This window comes from Microcaecilia unicolor, chromosome 1, assembly GCF_901765095.1.
Source record: "Microcaecilia unicolor chromosome 1, aMicUni1.1, whole genome shotgun sequence".
Taxonomy (NCBI): domain Eukaryota; kingdom Metazoa; phylum Chordata; class Amphibia; order Gymnophiona; family Siphonopidae; genus Microcaecilia; species Microcaecilia unicolor.
In genome coordinates, this window is record NC_044031.1 from 508,592,397 (window position 1) to 508,613,888 (window position 21,492).

Here is a 21,492-nt window from a genome sequence, read left to right on the forward strand (position 1 = left end):
GACCAATATTTTTGTAAAGAGGTGATGTTATGGTCATTTACAGACCAAAAATAAGAATAATATTTAGAAGCAGTATTACCTTTAAGTATTGCGTCTGAGCCTGCAAATAGGTGGGATAAGGTGGGATACAAATGCAATAAATAATAATAATAATAAAATAGTATAAACATCCAGAGCAATCACAGAGAGATCATTGGGTACATTATATCTCCTGCCTCAAGCTCCTTGGCACTCAGCTGACAGAAATATTCTGACATGAAAGTATAATAACCAAAGATTCCTGTAACTGGAAAAGAACTATTCAAAAAATGGCTAGAAGAATGTGTCACAAACTATTCCACGTTATGTTTATCAGACCATGAGAACTCATTAAATTAAATCTTGAATTGTAATTGTTTTACTGTAAGTATTTCATTTTTTAAGAACCTGTCAGAGTTCATTTTTCTGATTCTTGAATTCATTTCTTCTCTCAGTCCCCACCACTTCTGGGACAGGAAGCGAAACCACTGGTGTTGCCATATTTGATTTTGAAGAACTGAAGACCAAAACTGGTAAATGTTAGGAAATAAATCAGTGAGTCACACCCAAAGTGTGGACACTACAGTGCAACAACTGATGCTTGAAAAAAAGCAAAATTCAGATGCATACAGCAAGCGTGCGAAAAGGCTTTTTAAAATTTCAAATCTATATATGCTAAAAGTGTTACAGTCTTCTCATGTCTGCTTTTCAAACATACATACAAACATTTCAGCATTCCTTTTTGTACAAACCACCTGTCAATCATTGTTAAATTACATATTGAGGAGAACAATACATCCCACTTAATGAATTATCAACACCCAGGATAAATATTTTACCTAATGGTGCTCATTTTCAAAACACATAGACTTACAAAGTTACATAGAGGGGCATTTTCGTCTGACTTTGGACGTTTTGCTCAAAACATCCAGAATCCAAGTGGTGAATAAAGCGATTTTTGAAACAGCAAAACATCTTTTTTTTTTTTAATGGCCACTTGCTAGATGTTTTTGTGTTCTGTGTGTTTATCTCTTTGGCCCTTTTTTGAAAAAAAAAAAAAACATCCAAGTGAAAAACGCCCAATATCAAAATCAAGCCATTGGGATGTAGGAGGAGCCAGCATTCTTAGTAGACTGGTCACACAGACATCCCAGGAGAGCAGTGGGGCACCCTAAGGGGCACTGCAGTGAATGTCACATAAAAGCTCCCAGGTACAAATTTCACCGTTACCCCCTTAAATTGTATGGTGAGCCCTCCAAAGCCACCAAAAACCTACTATACACCACTACAATAGCCCTTATGTCTGCAGGTGTCACCTATAAGTGGGTACAGTAGGTTTTTGGTGGGTTTTGGGGGGCTGCCACTTTCTACCACAAGTGTAACAGTTAGGGTGGATTTTGGGCCTGGGTTCCCTTCTCCACAGTGCACTGCACCGACCACTAGGGTACTCCAGGGGACCTGCTTGCTGCTCTAATAGGACTAGCCATAACATCTGAGGCTGTCATAGAGGACGAGCAGGTTAATATTCTCACAATTGGGTAACGTGATTCCATGTTGCCTGGTCCGGAGCTTGTATCATGCTTTTCACAGAGCTCTTTGGAACACGAGACATGCTCCAGTGCGCATGCACGAGAGCCTTCCCGCCTGCGCAAACACAGGACCAACATTCTCTTTTTTTCTGCAGTGAGGAGAGGAAGTGTATTTTTCCTCTCTCCTCACAGCTTCCAGTTCAGTTCTTACCAGAGTTTCTTTTTTTGCCTTTTTGGTTTTCTTTTCTTTATTTATGTGCCCCATTCATGTTCTTTTTCTTCCCTTTCGATTTTTTTCTTTTATTTTTTTCTCTTCTGTACCACAGCTCCATAGGCTGCATTTAAACCTGAACTCCATTGGGGTTTTTGACCTTCATTTTCTCTGGTGCTTAGTTCTTTCCGGGGCACCATCAACTCTTCCTTTTTTTCCATTGGAAGCCGCTTTTGGTATGGCAACATACCCCTTCTAACTGTGCTGTGCCTCTTCAGATTCAGGCCAGAATCTAGTTAGTCAAAGTGGCTCACAGGGAACTCTTTTTGGAGCCGTTTGAGGTTTCAACATCTGCATCGGCATCTATATCTATGGTGTCTGTGTCAACATCAGCAGTTGCATCAACACTTGCCTCGTCATTGGCCACTGAGTCCCTGGGACTGACCGTTTTCGGCACCGGCCTGGAGTGTGAGGCTTTCCTCATCCTTGTCGGTGCCCCAATTTGACCGCCCCTATCGGACTGTCCGTTCACTTGTCTCTTAGATTGTAAGCTCCATGAGCAGGGACTGTCCCTCTATGTTAATTTGTACAGCGCTGCGTAACCCTAGTAGCGCTTTAGAAATGTTAAGTAGTAGTAGTAGTAGTGGTATGGCGGTGCTGAGAGAAGTCAGTATGGAGCATCGACATCGATCCTTGCGGACCACCGTCGGTATCGAGGATAGTCGGCATTGAGGATCAACGTCAGTGCCAAGGCGTCTTGCCCATCTCACCGTGGAGGATCAGTGTCTGTCTCCGCTGCTTCCGGGGCACTGCAGCATTTGGCGAGGGATGTCGATGCCAGGGGACCTTCCAATTACTGCCACTGCATAAGTCTCGGATCATCAGGACTCTGTTCCTTCAACTTTCTGGTCTTCTTCGGAGTTCCAAAGATGTGAAAAGTGAAGATACTTACCCGTAGCAAATATTCTCTGAGGACAGCAGGCTATATTTTGTCACATGCCCTCCCACCTGCCCTTGGAGTCGTCTTCTATGCTATAGTATTGTACTGTTGGTCCTGTGTTCATGCAGTAGGTGGGAAGGCACTCGCCCACATGCACTGGAGCATGACTTGCACTACAAAGAGCTCTATGAAAAGCTGGATACAGGCTCCAGACCGGGCAGTGCAGGATCGCGTTACCCAATTGTGAGAATGTATAGCCTGCTGTCCTCGGAGAATACCTGCTACAGGTAAGTATCTTCGCTTTTCACATCTTTGGGGTTAGGAGGGGGTCAGTGACCACTAGGGGAGTAAGGGGGGAGCCATTCCTTTATTCATCCAGTGACTAGGAGAGTAAGGGGGGAGCCATTCCTTTATTCATCCAGTGGTCATCTGATCATTTAGGGCACCTTTTTGTGACAGTCATTATTAAAACAGGTCTAGCTCAAAACATCTTCATTTTAGTCCTGAAAGTTTTGGTTCTGTTCCATTATGGCAGAAAAACGTCCAAGTTAGGACTGCCCTAATCTCGCCCCTGTGTGATTTGGATGCACTGCAGATGAACTGCATAGATAAACATCTGCAAAATGGGTTTCAAAAATAGCGATTTGGATGTTTTAGCAAGCAAAACATCCAAATGCTGCTTTATGCCACTTTTTAAACATTTTTCTGTTTCGAAAATGAGCCTCATAGTAACCTATGCAGTTCTTTTTTTGTGCCGGTTTGCACCGGTACGGTGTACGGCACCTTTTTTTTCTGAGGGCCGGCTCACCAACTTTCCGTTCTGCCCCCTGCAAGCAAATCTAATATTTACCGAAGTCGCAGCGCGAACCAGCGCGGTAGTGAAGACAGCAAGCAGGCAGGCTCGCCTGAGTTCTCGTCGCTTCCCTGCTCTCTCAGCACAGCTCAGGCTCAGCATCCCACCTTCATCATGACATGAATGGGAGGGAAGGGCAGGCAAGAGAGGAGAATCGCTGGACATAAATAGGAGGGGAGGGCAGGGAAGAGAGGAGAATCGCTGGGCATGGATGGGAGGGGAGGGCAGGGAAGAGAGAAGAATCGCTGGACATGGATGGGAGGAGAGGGCAGGGGAGAGAGGAGAGTTGCTGGACCTGGATGGATGGAGGGGAGGGCAGGAGAAATGCTGGAGAGGGAAGACAGGAAGGAGATGCACATGGATAGAGGGGAGAGAGGAGAAAAGCTGGACATGTATGGAGTGGAGGGCAGGGAAGAGAAATGTTGGAGGGAAGGAAAGACAGGAAGGAGATGCACACGGATGGAGGGGGAGAGGAGAAATGCTGGACTTGGATGGAGGAGAGGGAAGACAGAGGAAGGAGATGCACATGGATGGTGGGGAGGGAAGAGAGTTGAAATGCTGGACGTGGATGGAGAGGTGGAAAGAGAGAGGAAGTGAGATGAACATGGATGGAGGGGAGGGGGAGAGGAGAAATGCTGTACATGGGTGGAGGGGAGGGAAGACAGGAGGAGATGCACATGGATTTAGGGGAGACGAGAAATTCTGGACACGGATAGAGGGGAGAGAGTTGAAATGCTGAACATGGATGGAGGGGAGGGAAGAGAGCGGAAGTGAGATGAACATGGATGGAGGGGAGGGAAGAGAGCGGAAGTGAGATGAACATGGATGGAGGGAAGGGAAGAGAGAGGAAGTAAGCTGAACATGGATGGAGGAGAGGGAAAGAGAGGAAGTGAGGTGAACATGGATGATGAGAGGGAAGAGAGAAAGGACAGGAGATGCATATGGATGAAGGGGAAGGAAGAATAGGAAGGAGATGCATTCTAACAGAGATGAGGGAAAGGGAAAAGAGGAGAAAAACTGCACATGGATGGAGAAAATAGGCAAAAACTGGATCCACTCTATACCTTCTCCAGTCAAGTCTGCGGAGGACCCAACTTTTACCTATGGATGTAAAACAAGAAATGAAGAAGAAAGGAGGAAAATAAAGAAATAAATAGAAAGGAATCCCTGGAAACGGAGTTAAGGGAACAGATAGAGAGCAGCAGAATCAGAGACTGGGACCGACATGATCAGAAAAACAAAGTCACCAGACAACAAAGGTAGAAAAAATAATTTTATTTTCATTTTAGTGTTTGTAATATGTCCAATTTGAGAATTTACATCTGCTATCTTATTTTGCACTGGGTATACTGGAGCTGTAACATCTTACAGAAATTATTTATAATGAAACAATTCAAGTTATTTTTTTCTCCTATACTGGTATAATATTTTCAATGATGCCTGTTTATATGCACCAAGGGGTGTGGCTAACATGGGTGTGGCCATCATAGGGGCAGAGCCATAGGCGGTGGCCCCGCCCATAATGAGTACCGGTACCTTTTTTCCTACAAAAAAAGCACTGAACCTATGTAACTTTGTAAGTCTCTGTGCCTTGAAAATGAGCCTCAGTGTATGTTAAGGCAGTAGTTTTCTGAGGAATTCTTGTAGGACATACAAGACTTTTCTACTCCTGACTGATGCTGCAGCAAGCAGGCTGTAGTCCACATTTTGTAGATCAGAGTCACCTATAAGCAGGACCTTTCCTTTTCACACCAACCTGGTGATGCCTCTGATCACGTCTGACTCCACCTCCATTTCTCTAAAATTCCCATATACCAGTGTTTCCCAAATGTGCGCCGTGGCACCCTGGTGCGCTGCAGCGAACTCTCAGGGGTGCCACGGCAAATCTTGACCTCCCTCCTGCCGCCCATAATCCAGCATCACACCCTACTTTCCTCTCCCACAGGTCTGGAATCTGCCGCTTCCTGCTTCCCCCCCACCACCTAGCTTACATTTTCGGGTCATCCACAATTCACACAGGCACTGCTTGGACTTCCCTCTGGCACGTCCGGCCCTCGCAACAGGAAGTTGCATCAGAGAGGGTCAGTCGCAGCAGACTGGGAAGGCCCTGGAGTGCCTGCCTGTGTGAACTGCGAACGGCCCGAAAATGTGAGCTGCAAGCACTGCAGCAGCAGCAGTGATCTTGGACCTGAAGGAAGGAAAGTAGTGAGTGATGCTGGATTTGGGGAAGGCAGAAGTGTGCTGGCTTTTTGGGAAGAGAGGGGCTGCAGGGAATGGTGCTGGACTTTCTGGGAAGAGGGGGCTGCAGGGAAAGGGTGGGGGGGGGTGCAGAGACCCATGTGGCCGGGGAGGGGGTTCCACGAAAAATTGCTCAGACACTAAGGGTGCTGTGAACCGAAAAGGTTTAGGAACCCCTGCCATATACTGTACACAGAATTTCTCATAAGTTGTTTACACAGAATTTCTCATAAGTTGTTTTAGTGCAGCTCAATAATTCAGTATCTCTTGCTCACTTTATTTTAATGGTTACTGTTGTGTTCCTACTATAAAAAAGCAAAAGAAGGAGAAACTCCAGTCCTCACGAACACATAAACACCAGCAAAAAAGAGTGAGGAAATAAAACATGAGGAAGCCAAAGCTGAGTAAATCACATCAACCTGAACTACACAGAGCAAACACAGGCGAACAAACTAACTGGCAGCGTTTTGCAAGCAAATGGTGTGATTTACATTTGCCTACTTTGTGACTGCTACATATTGTGTACTGTAAACGTTAAGGAGGACTGATGAAGGCACGCTTGCCGAAACATGGCCGTATCGAGTCCTTTGATTGTACACCTACAGCAAGTTGAAAAATAAACAGGATTTCTATCATCACTCACCTTTGGCTTCCTCATTTTTTTTGTTTCCTCACTCCTTTTTTGCTGGTGTTCCTACTATTAACAGCTGCTGCTACTGCTTTTCTCTATCTGTGTTAATGTGGTTGTAATTAGGGATAAAGAAAAAAAAAACAGAACAACAATCCTCCACAGCTCACGATGATGCTTCACTCCCTCTCTGTTTCTTTATGTCCTTGTTATACATTTCCATTTAGCTACTTTGGCAGCTCTCATTCTTTGCTTTTGCTTAATGCCTTCCTCTGTGGTTTTGACAGGTTTATTCCATACCTCCCCACACATCACCCACAACCCACAGACCATTCCTCCCTCACTGCTTTACCTAATCATCCACATGCTTAATACAGTCAACTTCTCCTTGCAAACACCCCTCCAGCCTATGGCCTCTATAAATTTATGTTGAAAAGTATTCCTGAAGCCTTGCCTCTACATGTGTTCCCTACTTGATTTTTAGGCATTGCATCTAGAATGATCAAGCCCACCCTGGGTATTCTTGATCCCCTGCATACTCTCCATATGCCGGAGCGAGTAGCAGCTAACAGTGGTTTTGATGTACTTTGGTAAGCACGATTTAGTAAATGGAAATACATATGATAATATGTTGAAAACCTAAGTATATCTTTTTTTATACCCATCCAGTTTTATAAAGCATTTTCTTTGTGGAAAACATGTTTTACACATGGGAAATGGCTTTTATAAAATTGCATGTACACACGAGAACAAGGGCATGTATACTTTTATGTCGACCGTGCATAGGCACTCCCTGGAGCATAGTTTGGTGAAGCAGAGGTAGCATTATGATGGATATGCACATTTTTTATTTTGATGTAGTGATTCTGATCAGAGATTGGTATTCAGGGGGGGGGGGGGTTATTGTTGATTTTTATATTTTAGTTGTTTTAATTTAGTACTTTGTTCTCCGTTTTGTACTTTCATCTGGATTGAAAAGTTGAAAGATACATGCTAGAATTAAAATAACTATCTTATAAAATCTATGTGCACATGAATACCCTCTAATTCTATACAGTGCACCACAAGTTAGACACTCAAACAGAAGTTAAGCACCAAAATGGGGTAAATAGTAGTTACATGCGTAACTGTACTTAGGTGCTACTTTATAACACGGGGCTTTGTAAAACATGTTTAGGTGCCCTTTTATGAAAGTACTCCCAACATGCTGAGGGAGGAGGGAAGAAGTTTTCAACATGGGCTACTGTTAACCCCAATTATTAGTAACTAAGAGGGGCATTTTCAATATGACGCCGAAATCCAAAACTAAATGCCTATCTGAAAATGTTCAGAAGAACACAGGTGTAATGGATCACCAAGAAAGACGTCTGTCAATGGTTTAAAATACCTGCCAAAAACATCCATAAGCAAGACGCACTGCAGATTGACATAGACATCATCAGATAATAGCCCTCGGAAAACATCTACATGCAGAAGTGGTCCCGGGCTGAAAAAAACGTCTGTATATGGTGCTGCACATGGAAAAGTGTTTTCATTCTGACTCAGCATGTCTTTAAGGAGAGACAAACTTTTATGTTGAGGAGTCTCAGCTGCTTGTCCTGAGCCTGAAGCACAGGAGGTAATTATGAAGAGGCATCACCACCTGCTACCACACGTTGCCATGAAGGCCTGGTGGCTCATTCACAGGACCCTAGCACGGTGATTTTTCTGCAGTGCTGCTAGGAACCCAGCGTCAGCTATGTGCAAGCATCACACCTTTCCAGCATCACATGCACTGAGTTGGTGGAAAGGCCATCAGGCCCCCTCCCTTGCTGAAAACACCACAACATGTCCCCCATGCCCAGAGCACCCCCCCCTCCCAACATCCATGTCTGACACTCCCCCACCTGTGCAGAGATGCCAGGTCACCCAGTTCCAGGCTGGACATTTTGGGACAGTTCTAGATCTATAACCACCCTATCCTGGTGATAGATTTCAGTGGACAACATCAGGTACTACTAATCCCACTCTGCTTTGAAATGTAAGGTCAAAACCAGGACTGCTCCAAAAATTGCCAGCTTGGAACTGGGTAACTAGTTAGTTAGTTATTAGGATTATTTACCGCATTTTTGAAGGAATTCACTGAAGGCGGTGTACACTAGTCATCTCCGCCAATGCTTTAAACTGCTGGTTCACACCTACAGTGGTGGAAATAAGTATTTGATCCCTTGCTGATTTTGTAAGTTTGCCCACTGACAAAGACATGAGCAGCCCATAATTGAAGGGTAGGTTATTGGTAACAGTGAGAGATAGCACATCACAAATTAAATCCGGAAAATCACATTGTGGAAAGTATATGAATTTATTTGCATTCTGCAGAGGGAAATAAGTATTTAATCCCTCTGGCAAACAAGACCTAATACTTGGTGGCAAAACCCTTGTTGGCAAGCACAGCGGTCAGACGTCTTCTGTAGTTGATGATGAGGTTTGCACACATGTCAGGAGGAATTTTGGTCCACTCCTCTTTGCAGATCATCTCTAAATCATTAAGAGTTCTGGGCTGTCGCTTGGCAACTCGCAGCTTCAGCTCCCTCCATAAGTTTTCAATGGGATTAAGGTCTGGTGACTGGCTAGGCCACTCCATGACCCTAATGTGCTTCTTCCTGAGCCACTCCTTTGTTGCCTTGGCTGTATGTTTTGGGTCATTGTCGTGCTGGAAGACCCAGCCACGACCCATTTTTAAGGCCCTGGCGGAGGGAAGGAGGTTGTCACTCAGAATTGTACGGTACATGGCCCCATCCATTCTCCCATTGATGCGGTGAAGTAGTCCTGTGCCCTTAGCAGAGAAACACCCCCAAAACATAACATTTCCACCTCCATGCTTGACAGTGGGGACGGTGTTCTTTGGGTCATAGGCAGCATTTCTCTTCCTCCAAACACGGCGAGTTGAGTTCATGCCAAAGAGCTCAATTTTTGTCTCATCTGACCACAGCACCTTCTCCCAATCACTCTCGGCATCATCCAGGTGTTCACTGGCAAACTTCAGACGGGCCGTCACATGTGCCTTCCGGAGCAGGGGGACCTTGCGGGCACTGCAGGATTGCAATCCGTTATGTCGTAATGTGTTACCAATGGTTTTCATGGTGACAGTGGTCCCAGCTGCCTTGAGATCATTGACAAGTTCCCCCCTTGTAGTTGTAGGCTGATTTCTAACCTTCCTCATGATCAAGGATACCCCACGAGGTGAGATTTTGCGTGGAGCCCCAGATCTTTGTCGATTGACAGTCATTTTGTACTTCTTCTATTTTCTTACTATGGCACCAACAGTTGTCTCCTTCTCGCCCAGCGTCTTACTGATGGTTTTGTAGCCCATTCCAGCCTTGTGCAGGTGTATGATCTTGTCCCTGACATCCTTAGACAGCTCCTTGCTCTTGGCCATTTTGTAGAGGTTAGAGTCTGACTGATTCACTGAGTCTGTGGACAGGTGTCTTTCATACAGGTGACCATTGCCGACAGCTGTCTGTCATGCAGGTAACGAGTTGATTTGGAGCATCTACCTGGTCTGTAGGGGCCAGATTTCTTACTGGTTGGTTAGGGATCAAATACTTATTTCCCTCTGCAGAATACAAATAAATTCATATACTTTCCACAATGTGATTTTCCGGATTTAATTTGTGATGTGCTATCTCTCACTGTTACCAATAACCTACCCTTCAATTATGGGCTGCTCATGTCTTTGTCAGTGGGCAAACTTACAAAATCAGCAAGGGATCAAATACTTATTTCCACCACTGTATATACATATATGAACAGTGGCAGCAGCTCACCAATGCAGACCCTGCAATGCTAGGTTACACTTGCAATAGCTGACTGCCCATCATCATCTTCCTGCCCAAGTGCAGATGTCAACAAAAAAGTGTCCCCAAACTATCTACTAGTCCCCTGCCCAACTAATGCTAGGCAGGACCTCTGGCACAACCCTTATCAAGCCCCCACTCTGGCTCCTCCCAATTCTCACAGGCTGTCTAAGGGTAGATAACAAAACATGTGTGGCAACCAAGGGCCACCACCTGAACCCTATCTCCACCAACTTGTGTTTTGCAGGTGATTTGGCATCCTCTGATGGAAGAGGGTTGGGGAGAGGGAATGCTGGTGGGTTAGTCACTATTGTTTGAAAGATAAAGGTAGCACTCACTGTCACCTGAAACTGTGTTTGTATGAGCCTTTGTCATGCTTGCACCCCTCAGCTAGTGTGGTGGCTTGTGTGCTCGGGGGGGGGGGGGGAGGCCCTCCTCCTCTTGATATGATTTGTCCTGGTGCTTCTGCAGCTGCTGCTGTATTGGCTGTCCCTTTGCTGGGCCAGGTTGTGCAGCATGCCACGAATATTTCCTCTCCGAATGGGGATGAACAATAGGAGTCATGAGCTGGGAGTGGCCTCTGTCACCTGGGGGGGAGGGGGACAAATATCACAGACATGGGTGTGTGTAGCAAGGTCTGGTCACCTTTGGAGGCCACCTTTGGAGGGTAGGAGAAAGGGGGCAGGGAATTCCAGTGCTGCTTAACTAGGAGCCAGCCACCAGTGATTTCTCCTCAGTCAAAGCGTTGATAGGTTCCTGAGTGCTGTAGTATATATGCTTCAAGGCAGGACCCTGGGTACCGAGCACACGTGTCCACTATCTCCCCCTGGGCATCGCACAACAACTGCATGCTCATCAAGTGATAGGATTTCCTATTCCTATAGGGTCCTTCTGTGTCCGGGGGTGGGGGAGTTTGAGGGCCATGTGTATGCAGTCGATGACCCCTAGGCCCAAGGGGAAGCCTTCTATGGAGTAAAAGTGGGTCATGTTGTTCCGGCGGACCTGGACAGTGCTGGGGAAGGAGATGTAGTGTGAGGTGTGGGTTAGGAAGGCATCAAGGGACTGGGACAGACAGAGATGATGGGCTAGGTAAAGCCTGCAGTGACTGCGAACACTGACTAAAATATACCAGTGGCATGAAAAGTGAGGGAGGCTGTAACCTTCAGGTGCACTGGCACAAGATTATTCCAGTGTATCCTGGCCTGGAGCTGGGACCCTAGCTGTTGACAGAGATGCTGTATGGCAGCCCTATCAAAGCAGTACCTGGTAAGGCACTCCTGGTCATTGAGGTCCAGAATCTGGGTCTAGTGCCTAAACACTCTCTAATACAAGTACCTCCACCAAATCCTCTCCTCCAGACTCTCAGCCACATCCAGCAAAGACTCAATCACAAGAGCATTCGGCAGCTCCGTACTTCTTGTGCATGTGTCCCACCACCACCACAGGTGCAACCTATTAACACCACTGTGCACACCTCCACCTACTGCAGAGCTCAGCACCACCTAATGAGACACCCACAAGCACACAGTTCTCACTCAGTAACACAGCACCTGCACACAGCACACTAACAAACTGGGAGTGGACAAACACAGAGGCTCAAGGAGAGAAAAAGTAGGAGCAGATAAGGGAGGTGAGGTGTGGGTGTTCGTGCAAGGGACAGCAAAGGAGGAAAGTGGCCTGAGAGACAGCAAGGGATGGGTGTGGGTGGGGGCTAGCAGGTGTGGGGAGGGAGTTTAGGAGGTGAGATAGAAGAGAGACAAGGCAGGAAATGTAGGGCAACAAAGATTTCTGACGGGCAGAAAAAGACAGCAAGCAATCCACTCAGCAACTCCACTCTTCTTCACACCATGACCAACTCCACTTCTCCATTCTCCAACTCAGCAGAAGCACAAATGGGGTTAAAGACAGGTTGTGGCTTCACTTGTTCACTTTTGTAGCAGGTCTAAATTGGGATGTTTTCATTTCCACCACAGGACGTCACCCTACTATCCATTAACACGGAGAGGTCCATCCCCTAACACCGCCCATAACACGACCCTGAAACGCTCCTTCTCAAAACATCATTTTCTGGGCAGCTCGCAGCTTGGATGTTTTCTGAGCGTGTGTTTTGAATATGGCAATTTGGGTGGATTCACCAGAAAAATACCTTTCTTGCCCTTTTGGGATGCCTTTGTGCTGTGAAAATGAGTGTCTAAGTTTCGTTGCATAAAATGGGACCTGTGTTCAAATAGCATGAGTTAATAGTAAAATAACACATCATAGTAGCCCACATTGATAACTGTGATGTTGTAACTGAATTTTGGTGTTTTCTATTAATAATTCATCTATTTATCCAAGCCAGATCCTTACAGGTTAATATGTCAGAAAGGCACACTTGGCCACCTGTTGGATAGGGAGCTTGACTTCTGCTCTTGATGCCTGATCTGTTTGCCAGTTTCCAGAAGGAAGGAGAAGCAGTTTTGGTACTATGTTTACCTACTTTTTCTTTGGTTAGCTTAGGCACAGGGAGATGAAGTAAAACATCACCCTAGGTCAGTGATGGCGAACCTATGGCATGCGTGCCAGAGAGGGCACGCAGAGCCCTCTCTGTTGGCACGCGCGCCTTCACCTCAGCCAGTTCCAGCCCCCCTCCGATTAAAAGTCATACCTGCATCAGGCCTCCCTCCCTCCCACTGAGCACCAGGCCGCCCACCTGCCCTCCCTCTGAGCACCAGGGCCCCCCCTCCGAAATGTAAAAGTCATACCTGGTCGGGGTTAAAGCGGCGTCGGCAGCGGCAGTGAAAAGCGCTGGCTCGGCACGCCTTCAGCCTTCCCATCTGTCTCTCAAGCGCTGGTCCCGCCCTTGCGGAAACAGGAAATGAGGACGGGACCAGCACTTGAGAGACAGAAGGGAAGGCTGAAGGCACGCCGAGCCAGCACGCTTTTCACTGCCGCTGCTGACTCTGCCTTAACCCCGACCAGGTATGACTTTTAAATTTTGGAAGGGGGGCCCTGGTGCTCGGAGGGGGGGGGGGGGCGAGCGGACAACTTGGTGCTCGGGTGGCCTGGTGCTGGGTGGGAGGCCTGATGCCTGGTGCTGGGTGGGAGGGAGGGAGGGGTGCCTGGTGCTGGGTGGGAGGGATGCCTGATGCTGGGTGGGTGGGAGGACTATTGCAATTTACTTCTCACTGGTCTACTCAATCATCTTCCTCCTCTCCAATCTGTCCAGAATTCTGCAGCTTGACTTAGTTTCCGCCAGAATCGCTATGCCCACACTAGCCCACTTCTCAAGTCTCTTCACTGGCTTCCTGTCCGCTTCCATATATAGTTCAAACTTCTCTTACTGACCTTTAAATGCATCCATTCTATGACCCCTCGTTACCTCTCATCTCTCCCTACATTCCTCCCCGTGAACTCCGCTCTCTGAGCAAGTCACGTCTAGCTCCATCTCTACCTGTTTTTAAATCTAAGCTGAAGGCTCACCTTTTCACTGCTGCCTTTGGCTCCTAGCCGCTACTCTTTTGCCCTCCTCCCCCCCTATTCCTCTTTACCCTGTAATTCCCTTGCCCGTAATGTCTTGTCTGTCTACTTTACCTAGATTGCAAGCTCTTTGAGCAGGGACTGTCTCTCTATGTCAAATGTTCAGCGCTGCGTGCATCTGGTAGCGCTATATAAATGCTATTAGTAGTAGGGAGGGAGGGATGCCTGGTGCTGGGTGGGAGGGAGGGAGGGATGCCTGGTGCTTGGTGCTGGGTGGGAGGAAGGGAGGGGTGCTGCCTGGTGCTTGGTGGGAGGGGTGCTGGGTGGGTGGGAGGGAGGGAGGGATGCCTGGTGGGAGGGTGGGATGCCTGGCGGTGGGAGGGATGCCTGGCGCTGGGAGGGAGGGAAGCCATGGAAACGGAGTTAAGAGAACAGATAGCAGCAGAATCAGAAACTAGGACCAATATGGATAGAAAAACAAAATCACCAGACAACAAAGGTAGAAAAAAATCATTTTATTTTCATTTTAGTGTTTGGAATATGTCCAATTTGAGAATTTACATCTGCTGTCTTATTTTGCACTGGGTATACTGGAGCTGTAACAGCTTACAGAAATGATTTATAATGAAAAAAAAATCAAGTTATTTTTTTCTCCTATACTAGTATAATATTTTCAATGATGTCTGTTTATATGCGCCATGGCTGGTGTAAGGGGTGTGGTGGCTATTATAGGGGTGGAGTCATGTGGTGACCCCGCCCATAATGAGTACCGGCACCTGTTATTCAGATTAAATTGCCCTGTTTGCACTTTGCGGTAAATAATTAGATTTTGGGTTGCTGTTTGGGCACCTGGTCTCTGAAAGGTTCGACATCACTGCCCTAGTTATATGGAGGGTGATTGTTAGGGTAGGATTTGAATTCTGAAGTCTTGGGAGACTTTTTTTTTTAATAAACAAAAGGTTTAATCCTACAATTTGGCCAGGTTCTACACAGTTTCATGTCAATAAGGCATTACCTTCTCCGTATTCCACACGTTATTAATCTCAGGACAGGGCCGTCCTGACCTTATTAGATCTCACATATGATTTTACCTCAAAGAGGTAGATTTTCTCAGATCACCGCCTTCACCACCATATCCCCTTCTTACAAATGTTAAAGCATGAGAGACAGTAATTATTAAGTTAGATTTTCTAGAGAAAAAGAAATGCTGTAAGCTATTTGAAAAGTCCATACAGTGGAGTACACTAGAAAATAGCACACTCATACAAGCATTCTATAAGCAATCAAAGCAAATTTGTTTTACTTGTAGCTGCCCACAAATACACAGGTAGACAGGACTGGTACAAGGGTAATAGACATCCTAGGAGAACCTTTAGCCTTGCACAGTCCTGGCCTTCAATTAACCTTTGGGCTCCTACCTCCTCCCCTTCCAAGATTTGATCAACATGCAAGAAAACCCCAATAACATTCATTCCAGAACAACCTGTGGAGTGGAGGAGTAGCTTAATGGTTAGAACCAGGAAAGCTCAGTCCCATTCCCACTGCTGCTCCTTGTGATCTTGGACACACCACATAACCCTCATTCACCTCGAGTATAAAGTTAGAGCTAGAAGCTGTCCAGGAACAGGAGAATACCAACTTCCTGAATGTATCTCACCTTGAGCTACAACTGGAAAAGGCATGAGCTAAATCCAAAATCCTGTTAAAATGCGTAATTGTACTTTATATTTTTAAAACTTTGTTTTTTATATATCTACATAATGAGATTAATTCCTAAAAGCCATTTACCTCGATGTATGGCTGTTTACCTGGGTAAGTAGAATATTTAAAACCTATACACTTATGGTTTTATGAGTTGGAATTTTGTCTTGACTTCAGCTGCTTTTTGTTGGCCCACGATGGGTGCCACTCTAAGTGACCTAATTTGCCTAATCTGTATCAGGGGCGGGCAGCCATGGTTCTCGAGGGCCACAGCCCAGTCAAGTTTTCCATAATGAATATGCATGAGATTGATTTGCATGTACTGCTTCCATTCTATGCAAATAGAACTAATGCATCACGGTGGAAATCTTGAAAACCTGACTGGGTTGTGGCCCTCAAAGGCTTTGATTGCCCACTCGTGATATAGATTAGACAAACTAGGTGGTCACTTAGAACGGCACCTATCTTGGTCCAACAAAAAGCAGCTGCAGTCAAGGCAAAGTTCCAACTGAAAAAGCCATCAGTGCGTAGGTTTTAAATATCCTACTTATCCAATATAAATAGATTGAGGGCACATGTACTCTGCCACATATTCTGTATTGGATTTTCAACAGGTTCTAGCCAGTACGTTGTATAATATTTCAGCCTCTTAACACCTCTTATTTATTTTATTTATTTTTATTTTATTGCATTTGTATCCCACATTTTCCCACCTTTTTGCGGGTTCAGTGTGGCTTACAATATGAGTTAAATGATGGAAATACAATTTGTTACAGATTGGTTATGGATTACATTGTGCAGAGTTATGCGAGACAATCGAGGTGTCGTTAAGGAATGTAACGACACTGTGCTTTCTCCTGTAGCCATGCACTTGAGTCATACACCGCACTTCCTTTCAACCTGAGAAGTCCCTGTCCTTCAAATCCAGCCATTCGGCCAGCTTATCAAGGCAGCAACCCTATTAGTGACATGTGGGCTAAGCATGCACTACGCATCGTAGCTAAGTATTTCAAAAGGTATGGAAAGCTATCTTTGTTACAGTGGCCTATAATCAGGAGAGGATATTCATAGTGTACTACAGTATTTTATATTAAACAGTTGTTTTAATTTCTCACCTGATAGTATCTGAGGAACCAGGAGTTTGCAATTTTGAAACCTATGATCCCAACACCTTTAGCTCTGTCACTCATTCATATATACATGCTTCTGTATATCTCTTGAAATTGTAAAATAAAAACTGTTCTCTTAAGAGTCAAGTCTGTCTTGCATGCTATAGAGCACAGCCTGAGCTGGAATAGAATCAAACCATTATAGGGATCTGAATAATTTTGATGCTTCTGTGTATTTGATATTAGATAAAACATAGATGAAGGTACTGTCAGTGAGAGTCCTGCAGATTCTTTTTACAAGGCTGATAGCTGAGATAACAAGGAGAGTCACTGTACTCTTTGCATGTGCTTCTGAGCCATCTTAATCATTTCCACCATTTTGCTCAGCACCGACATCTGCTCCCATAGGATCCTGGAAACTACAAACCAGTGAGTGTGACAACAGCACTGAGAAAAAGATTGGAAATATTAGTTACGAACAGAAGGATAGACAAACATGGCTTAATGGAGAAGTGCTAACCAGAGGCATATCTGTGGGGGGGGGGGGGGGGGGGGGGGCGCAAGGGGAGCAGTCGCTCCCCCAAACAAATTTTAAAGAAAATGGTGCCTATGCCAATGCCAGCTTTTGTCAATTGGGGATTTCTTTTGTAAATTTGCAGTATTGACTTTCTCCCCTTCCCTCCCCACCCCACCCCACCTTGGAACCGGCACCCCTCCCTCCCAGAGTGCAACACCGCTTTCTGTTCTCCCTCCTCCCCTCCAGATCGTCAAACCTCCTTCATTTAGCGTCCCTTGCAACGTATAACACGCCGCTGCCTGAGCTGGCTTCAGAGCCTTCCCTCTGCGTGTCCCACCCCTCTGACAAAACTTCCTATTTCCGCAAGGGCGGGACACACAGAGGGAAGGATCCAATGCAGGGTCAGGCAGTGGCTTGTTATACACTGCAGGGACCACTAAACGAAGGAGGCTTGATGGTCTGGGTTGGACGGAGGGAAACAGAAAGCAGTTCTGGACTCGGGGAGGTGGGTTAAAGGAAGCAGGCACAGGACCGGGGGGGGAGGAGGAGAGAGGAGGTTGAAGGAAGAAAGAGGTACTGGATGGGGGGGTTTGAAAGGATGCGGTATGGATGGGGGGGGTTGAAGGAAGAAGGAGGTATTGTAAAAGGGGGAGATAGGGACACTACTGGAAAATGTTGGGGGAGATAGGGACATAGAAGGACACTACTGGAAAATGGTGGGGGAGATGGGAACATTGGGGGTGGGGGTTATGCTGGAAAGGGAGGAAGATTGGGAGAGATTAAATGAATTCTTTGCTTCGGTCTTCACTAAAGAAGATTTTGAAGAGATACCAGTTCCAGAAATGGTATTCAAAGCTGACGATTTGGAGAAACTGAATGAAATCTCTATCAACCTGGAGGATGTAATGGGGCAATTTGACAAATTGAAGAGTAGAAAATCTCCTGGACTGGATGGTATTCATCCAAGAGTACAGACAGAATTGAAAAATGAACTTGCGGAACTATTGTTAGTAATATGTAATTTATCTGTAGAATCGAGCATGGTACCAGAAGATTGGATGGTGGCCAATGTAATGCCAATTTTAAGTTCCAGAGGAGATCCGGGAAATTAAAGACCAGTGAGCCTGACGTCAGTGCCAGGCAAAATGGTGGAGACTATTACAAAGAACAAAATTACAGAACATATTCAAAAGCATGGATTAATGAGACAAAGCCAACATGGATTTTGTGAAGGGAAATCTTGCCTCACCAATCTATCACATTTCTTTGAAGGGGCAAACAAACATGTGGTTAAAGGTGAGCCAGTCGATATTGTTGGATTTTCAAAAGGCGTTTGAAAAAGTACCTCATGAAAGACTCCAGAAGAAATTGGAGAGTCATGGGATAGGAGGTAGTGTTCAATTGTGGATTAAAAACTGGTTAAAAGAAAGCAGAGAGTAGGGTTAAATAGTCAGTATTCTCAATGGAGAAGGGTAGATAGTGGGGTTCCCCAGGGGTCTGTTCTTATAAATGATCTAGAGATGGGAGCAACTGGTGAGGTAATTAAATTTGCTGACGACACAAAGTTATTAAATCGCAAGAGCATTGTGAAAAATTACATGAGGACCTTACAAGACCGGGAGACTGGGCGTCTAAATGGCAGATGATGTTTAATATGAGCAAGTGCAAAATGATGCATATGGGAAAGAGGAACCCAAATTATAGCTACATAATGCAAGGTTCCACGTTAAGAATCACCGACCAGGAAAGGGATCTAGGGGGCATCGTTGATACGTTGAAACCCTCTATTCAGTGTGAGGCGGTGGTTAAGAAAGCAAATAGAATGTTAGGTATTATTAGGAAAGGAATGGAAAACAAAAATGAGGATGTTATATTGCCTTTGTGTCGCTCCATGGTGCGACCGCACCTCGAATACTGTGTTCAATTCTGGTCACCACATCTCAAAAAAGATATAGTAGAATTAGAAAAGGTACAGAGAAGGGTGACGAAAATGAGGAAAGGCTGAAGTGGCTAGGGCTCTTCAGTTTTGAGAAAAGATGGCTGAGGGGAGATATGATAGAGATCTATAAAATATTGGGTGGAGTGAAACGGGTAGACGTGAATCGCTTGTTTACTCTTTCCAAAAAGGAGTGGAGGAGTGGCCTAGTGGTTAGGGTGGTGGACTTTGGTCCTGGGGAACTGAGGAACTGAGTTCGATTCCCACTTCAGGCACAGGCAGCTCCTTGTGACTCTGGGCAAGTCACTTAACCCTCCATTGCCCCATGTAAGCCACATTGAGCCTACCATGAGTGGGAAAGCGCAGGGTACAAATGTAACAAAAAAAAAAAAATACTAGGACTAGGGGGCACACGATGAAGCTACAAAGTAGTAAATTTAAAATGAATCAGAGAAAAGTTTTCTTCACTCAACGTATAATTAAACTCTGGAATTCATTGACAGAGAGTGTGGTAAAGGCAGTTAGCTTAGTGGGTTTTAAAAAGGTTTGGATGACTTCCTAAAGGAAAAGTCCATATTAAAATGGACTTGGGGAAAATCCACTGCTTATTTCTAGGATAAGCAGCATAAAATGTATTGTACTTTTTTTGGATCTTGCCAGGTACTTGTGACCTGGATTGGCCACTGTTGGAAGCAGGATGCTGGGCTTGATGGTCTTTAGTCTGTCCCAGTGTGGCAATACTTATGTATTTATGTACTTATGAGGAGAGGAGAAACTGGACAGGGTAGGGATGATGACACAGAGGGCAGATACTGAATATGAGGGAAATGATGGCAGAAAAAGACCTGCATGGTCCATCCAGTCTGCCCAACAAGATAAACTCATATGTGCTACTTTTTGTGTATACCTTACCTTGATTTGTACCTGTCCTTTTCAGGGCACAGACCGTATAAGTCTGCCCAGCACTATCAGATAAGAATACAGAGGGAATGATGGTAGATGTACAGAAAGAAGAAATGTCAAATGGACAGGAGACGATGGAAAGCAGAAGATGGATGGGACTAGGGGAGAAGGGGGACAGTTTAGAAGATGGATGGGACAAGGGTAGAAGGGGGACAGATCAGAAGATGACTAGGGTTTGTTGACTGAATGAGAGCGTGTTGGGGAGCAGAGCAGGGAATTATAGATAGGACAAATGGCATGGGAATTTTGAGGGATTCACTTACTTGGCATTGGTTAAGTATGAGTGTGGTATGTTGATGGGTTGGGGGAATGAATGAGGGTGTGAAATGGATAAGAGAAGAGGGGCACAAAAGGGGGATGACGTTTAGGGGAAGTTTGAGACATAATGTGAATGACCTGGAAGACTGGAGAAGATGAGAGGCACTGAAAAGGGTTGGAAGACTGGAGAGGATGAGAGGCACTGAAAAGGGATGGGGGTACTGGAGAGGGGTATGGGAGGAAGGGGTTGGGTCTCGGAAGGGATTGTGTGAGGGTGGAAATGGGGTTAAAAAGATGGTGGAAGAAGCAGTAGGACATGGGGTATAGGGTAAAAGATAGAAGAATGGCGTGGAGGCAAGGGATGGAGATGGAGCTGGTGAGGGGATGAGAGGAAGTGGACGGTAGATGAGGGCTGAGAGTGAGTACAGAGGATGGGAATGGGAGAGTAAAGAAGTGGATGAAAGATGAGGAGGGGGATAGGAGACTGGAAAAGGAGAGGGACAGAGGTGGGAGATGGGGAAAACCAGTAGGTAGATGAAAAGTGAAAAGGAGACTAAGGACTAGAAGGTGAGAGAAAAGGATAAAGAGAATAAAATCAAATAGGTGGACAAATGCAGATAAGAGAAAAGCAGGGGGAAAAACATAAAATGAAAGATCAGTGCCAAACAGATGTAGAGAAAGAAAGGAAGAAGACAAGAGGAGAGAGAAGAAATGGAAAGGCCAACCCAGAAAATAATTTAGAAGACTGACACATGGAAAGTGGAAAAGAGACTGAGACCAGCCTAATTGTAGAAATAAAATACCCAGACAACAAAGGTAGAAAAGAAAACAATTATATTTATTTAATACTTTTTAAGGTCTGAGATATGCCTGCTTTGTGAAATGTATTTTTTTCTATTTATATTTTGCAAAGTACAGGAGAAAATTGTTTTACTAGTATTGTACTGCTTATAGAGTCTGGTTTTCTTGGGCCAGGTGTGAAGGGGGTGGTCTCCATTTCAGCTTTTGTCTGCATATTTTTTGTGGCTCCCTATTCTGTATCAGAAAGTGTCTATTCATGTCCTCCAACTGAGGTGAAGGATTCTGCTAGCATGTAGTGTCTGTGTAGGAATCTATAACAGTCCAGCTTGTTCCAGTTTCCCAGTAGCAGGTATATTGGTGTTCTAGGGCCCAGTGTAATATTTTTCAGCACTGTCTTTTCATAGATGGGTTGGGGCTGTTATGGTTTGGTAAATTTGGTGCTCTAGGACTTAGTGTAATATTTATTTAGCACTGTATTTTCATAGGTGGGTTAGG

At 45.3% G+C, this 21,492-nt stretch overlaps 1 protein-coding gene across 1 annotated transcript in view; it reads left to right on the plus strand.

Moving 5' to 3' along the window:
• ADHFE1 (alcohol dehydrogenase iron containing 1) overlaps positions 1 to 21,492 on the plus strand; it is a 61,679-nt gene that overhangs the window by 25,755 nt on the left and 14,432 nt on the right. Inside the window, exons 7-9 of the mRNA XM_030215173.1 lie at positions 474 to 551; positions 6,902 to 7,007; positions 16,277 to 16,429. Coding sequence (XP_030071033.1) covers positions 474 to 551; positions 6,902 to 7,007; positions 16,277 to 16,429 — 337 coding nt within the window. The remainder of the gene's footprint in view (positions 1 to 473; positions 552 to 6,901; positions 7,008 to 16,276; positions 16,430 to 21,492) is intronic.